This window comes from Agelaius tricolor, unplaced genomic scaffold, assembly GCF_023055355.1.
Source record: "Agelaius tricolor isolate 1412-34295 unplaced genomic scaffold, bAgeTri1.0.p SCAF_57, whole genome shotgun sequence".
Taxonomy (NCBI): domain Eukaryota; kingdom Metazoa; phylum Chordata; class Aves; order Passeriformes; family Icteridae; genus Agelaius; species Agelaius tricolor.
The window spans coordinates 1618133-1622205 of record NW_027269317.1 but is presented as its reverse complement, the minus strand read 5'-3'; the positions used below and the strand labels follow the sequence as shown (position 1 = coordinate 1622205).

At 65.9% G+C, this 4073-nt stretch overlaps 1 protein-coding gene across 1 annotated transcript; it reads right to left on the bottom strand.

Annotated features, from left to right (window-relative positions):
- Nucleotides 1-368: 368 nt before the first annotated feature.
- Nucleotides 369-3076, bottom strand: LOC139604966 (class II histocompatibility antigen, B-L beta chain-like). Its single transcript, XM_071456316.1, has 5 exons — nucleotides 2928-3076; nucleotides 2186-2452; nucleotides 1264-1548; nucleotides 584-690; nucleotides 369-483 (listed from the first exon to the last, which is right to left on the bottom strand). Exons 1-5 carry the CDS (start codon nucleotides 3010-3012, stop codon nucleotides 475-477), a joined length of 753 nt encoding a protein of 250 aa, XP_071312417.1. The 5' UTR covers nucleotides 3013-3076; the 3' UTR covers nucleotides 369-474.
- Between the last annotated feature and the right edge of the window lie 997 nt (nucleotides 3077-4073).

Genomic DNA, 4073 nt, shown 5'->3' with positions numbered 1-4073 from the left:
ACAGGCAGTGCTAACTACCATAACTAACTAGCAGTGCTAACTACCATAACCAACTACCAGTGCTAACTCCCATAACTAACTAGTTGTCCTAACCACTGTAATTGAAAGCTGTCCTTTGATGAGGGAGGGGTCGATGCCCGTGGATCCCGCCGTGCCCCGGTGCGGGATGAGCTCCGTGCCCCGCTCCAGGTCCAGCCCCCGTTGGAGGATCCATGCTGGATAATCCCGGGTGACCCCCAGGGTCAGAGCCCCCGCGTTGGGAACACACCTGGCTGGGGGCTCCACATCTTCCTGGCTGCCCGCGTGGACACCCCGGTGAAGGCCGGAGGATCTCCGCTGCTTCTCTGGTTTCTGCTCCTCTCCTCAGGGGCTGGGGGGAACACGGGACCCCCCTCAAAATCAGCGGAGCGGGGACAGAACAGGGGGTTCCGGCCGGGCCCGAGCCCACGGGGAGGGGCTGCAGCCGCCGCCGGCTCAGGAGCTCTGTGGGCAGAGAAAAGGGGGTGACACCGGGCTGGGGGCCCCGGCGGGAGCGCACACGCTCCGCCACGGCCGGGACGCCACCCCCGGCACCCGCCCTGACCTTCTTGCGCACGTAGAAGCCGAGCCCCAGCGCCAGGAAGACGAAGCCCAAGACGAAGCCCCCGATGCCCGTCAGCATCTTGCTGCGGGCGGCGTCCGGCGGCATCTCTGGGGGGTCCGCAGGGCTCAGCACCCCCAAAACCTCTCACGGACACCCCCAGCCCCTCCCAGCGCCCTCCCTGTGGCCCCCAGCCCAGCCACGACCCCCTGAAACCTCCCCGGGATCCCTTTTTGTCCTGGCCAGGAGCCACCAAAGCCCCTCCCGCCCCTCTGAGGATCCCACAGCCCCCTCCCAGTTGCCCCCAGCGCCCCAGGAGCCCCAAAGCCTCTCGCAGTCCCTTGGCAGCCCCAGCAGGACTCAGCCAGAGCCCTCCCAGTCTGTGCCCAGCACAACCGAGCTCATGGCGAGCCCCGCTTTGCCATGGCCGATCTCCTTCCAGCCCCTCCGGGCTCACTGCGATCCCTCCCAGTCACATCCAGCACCCCCAAACTCTCTCCCAGTGCCCACCAGGACCCCCCCAACCCCATCCCACCCTCCCCAGCATGCCCCCAACCCCTTCCCAGCCCACGCCCAGCCCCCAGGGCCTCTCCCAGTCCCAGCCCGGCTCTCTCCAGCTCCCTCCCAGTGGCTCCCAGCAGAGCCCAGTGGCTCTGCCAGCGCCCCCAGGGGCTCCCCCGTACCCCAGTGCCGGCTCAGGGGCTGCTCCAGGCTGACGTGCTCCACCTGGCAGCTGTAGGTGAGCCCGCGCCGGGGCGGGGTTTCCAGCAGCACCAGCAGCTGGTAGGTCCAGTCCCCGTTGGGGACCACGTCGGTGGCCACCACGTGCTCCGAGAGCTCCTGCTGGCCCTGGAACCAGCTCACCTGGATGGCAGCAGGGTAGAAATCCATCACGGAGCAGAGCAGGCGGCCGGGGCCGGGCTGGGAGCTCGAGGGGGGCACCAGCGAGATGGACACGCTGGGGGGCACTGGGAGAGAGAGAGAGAGAGAGCGGGGACGCACTGGGATCAGCTGGGGGGCACTGGGAGAGAGAGGGGAGGGCTGGGCTGGGCTGGGGAGAGACGGAGAACGGACTGGGAGGGACTTGGGTGACTCTGAGAGAGATGGGAGGGAATGGGGGGGCACTGGGAGAGAGGGTAGAGTTCTGAGAGTGAACTGGGAACAGACTGGGAATCGACTTGGAGGAGGTGGGTGGGACTGAGAAGGACTGGGAGGGACTGCGAACACAATGGGAGCGACTGGGAATGGTCTGGGAGGGACTGGGATGGCACTGAGAGGGATTTTGGTGGCACTGGGAGGAACTGGGAATGAAGAGCGCGGCACTGCGAGTCCGAGCCCAGCGCAGGGCACTCAGCGCTGCGGGTCTGCCTGGCAACGGATGAGTCATTAGAGAGACGCGATCTGATTGGCTGAAAAGCGTCAGCTTTCGCGTCGCTGACATGGACGCGCGGGGGGCACTGGGAGGGACTGGGAAAGGACAGGAGGACCCGGTGATGGGCACAAAGAGGGCTGAGGGCTCTGAGGCGATTCCCAGGGAGGTTTTGAGGGGCTCCAGGGTCATTGGCAGGGCAGGGCCCGAAGGGACACGCTCTGCCCCGCGCTCACCTCGGCGCTCCACGGTGATCGAGGCAACAATCTCGTAGTTGTGCCGGCACCTGTCCACGTGAGCCCGCACGAACTCCATTATAGCTGGGTCGCTGTTCCACATCTTGGCATTCTTCTCCCCTAAGGGGGTGAACCCCACAAAGTGCCCCAGGTCGCTGTCGAACATCAGGAACTGCTCCCGGTTGTAGATGAACCTCACCACCAACCTCACCTTCTCCGTGCCGTTAATGAAGAGACCATCGGCCTTATGCATCCACTGGAACACCCCTGTGAGTGCAGCACACAGCTCAGGGATGTCCCCCCAGCGTCCCAGCAACACCTCCAGAGCTCCGGGGCCCACCCCGGATCCCCACTCCGCACCCCCTGTGCCCCACGGCCGACACGGGACCCTCCTGCCCGCGCTGCCGCTTCATCTTTGCTGCCCTTCCCCCCTTTCCCCTTCCACATCCTCTCCCCTCCCACCTCCGGCCGTTCCCAAATCACTTTTGGGGTCCCATTTCCCCATTTTCCCACAAATCCCCCAATCCCCAGCCCCCTCCCGCTCAGTTTTGGGGTCCCCTCCCCTTTTCCCCCTTCCCCACCCTCTACCACCCCTCCCTCCCCTCCCCTCCCCCCAACCCTCAGCCCCTCCCGCTCTCCCTTTGGGGGTCCCCATCTCCTCCACCTCCATTCCGGGCTCCCCCCTTCGCCCCCTTTTCCCCCTTCTCCCACCCTGTCCCAGCGCCTCCCGCCCCCCGCTCACCCGAGAGCTCCGCGCCCGCAGCCGGGGAGGCTCCCAGCACCACCAGTGCCACCAGTAGGGCCCCAGCTGCCGCCCCTCGCCCCATGGCCGGGGCCGGGCAGGGAGCAGCAGCCCCAAAGCAGCCGCGCTGCGCTGGCAGCACCAGTCCGGAGCAGGGCGGGCTCGGCAGCGCCGCGCGCTCTCATTGGCTGCCGCCACTTTTGGGCAGCGATCGGCCACGGGCTCTGCCCGGCAGCCGATGACGCAATACAACGCCCCGAGATCTCATTGGCTGCAACGCCTCCTGCCTGCGCTGCCATTGGCTGAGGCCTTTCCGGGACGCTGCAGCCCCGGGCTGGGGGTTTTTTGGGGAGGGGGATCCTTGGGGCGCTGGGCCGGTGGGAGCTCAGGTGAGCCCAGCAATGCGTGCCCAGGGGCGCGGGATCTCAGCGGTGCCCGTGGCGAGCGGTGACGCTGGCCCGATGCCAGGCACCCCCAGAGCCGCTCTGTCCCTGCCCCCGCAGCCGCACAGGGACAGAAAATGGAACCGAGGGTTCCTGGCTGGGGACAAGGACCGGGAGAGATCCCTCAGCAAATCCCGCACGGGCACAACAGACCCGGCCTGGGCACGCGGAGGGAATTTATTACCAACCAAATCACAGCAGCACAAGGAGAAGGGAAAGAAATCTCTCCAACGCCTTCCCCCCACCCAACACGGATCAGCCAGAACAGGGGTCACCAGGGCTCTGCCCAATGGGGGTCACTGGGGATCATCCAGCACAGATCCTCCCATGGGCGATGGAGCTGCAGCAGCGCATGAAGCTCTTCCCACACTCGGGACACTCGCAGGGCCTCTCCCTGGTGTGGAAGTGCTGGTGAGTGACGGACATTCCAAGCACTCCTAGGGCCATTCCCCAGTGTGGATCTTGTGGTGCTTGCTCAGGTCAGAGGTCCCACTGAAGCTCTTCCCACATTCCCCACACTCCCAGGGCCTCTCCCCAGTGTGGATGTTCAGGTGTTCCATCAGGGTGGAGCTGTAGCTGAAACCCTTCCCACATTCCAAGCACTTGTGGGGCTTCTCCCTGCCATGAGGCTTCTCTACCAGCTCTGAGCTCTGGCTGGATCTCCGGCCGCCTTCCTGGCTCAGGGGGGCTCTTTCCTCCTCAC

Coding starts and splice junctions, on each gene's coding strand:
- LOC139604966 (XM_071456316.1), bottom strand. CDS start 3,012: ATGGGGCGAGGGGCGGCAGCTGGGGCCCTACTGGTGGCACTGGTGGTG. Junction 2,453..2,927: donor TGCGGGCGCGGAGCTCTCGG/GTGAGCGGGGGG, acceptor CTGCACTCACAG/GGGTGTTCCAGTGGATGCAT. Junction 691..1,263: donor GCCCCTGAGCCGGCACTGGG/GTACGGGGGAGC, acceptor CGGACCCCCCAG/AGATGCCGCCGGACGCCGCC.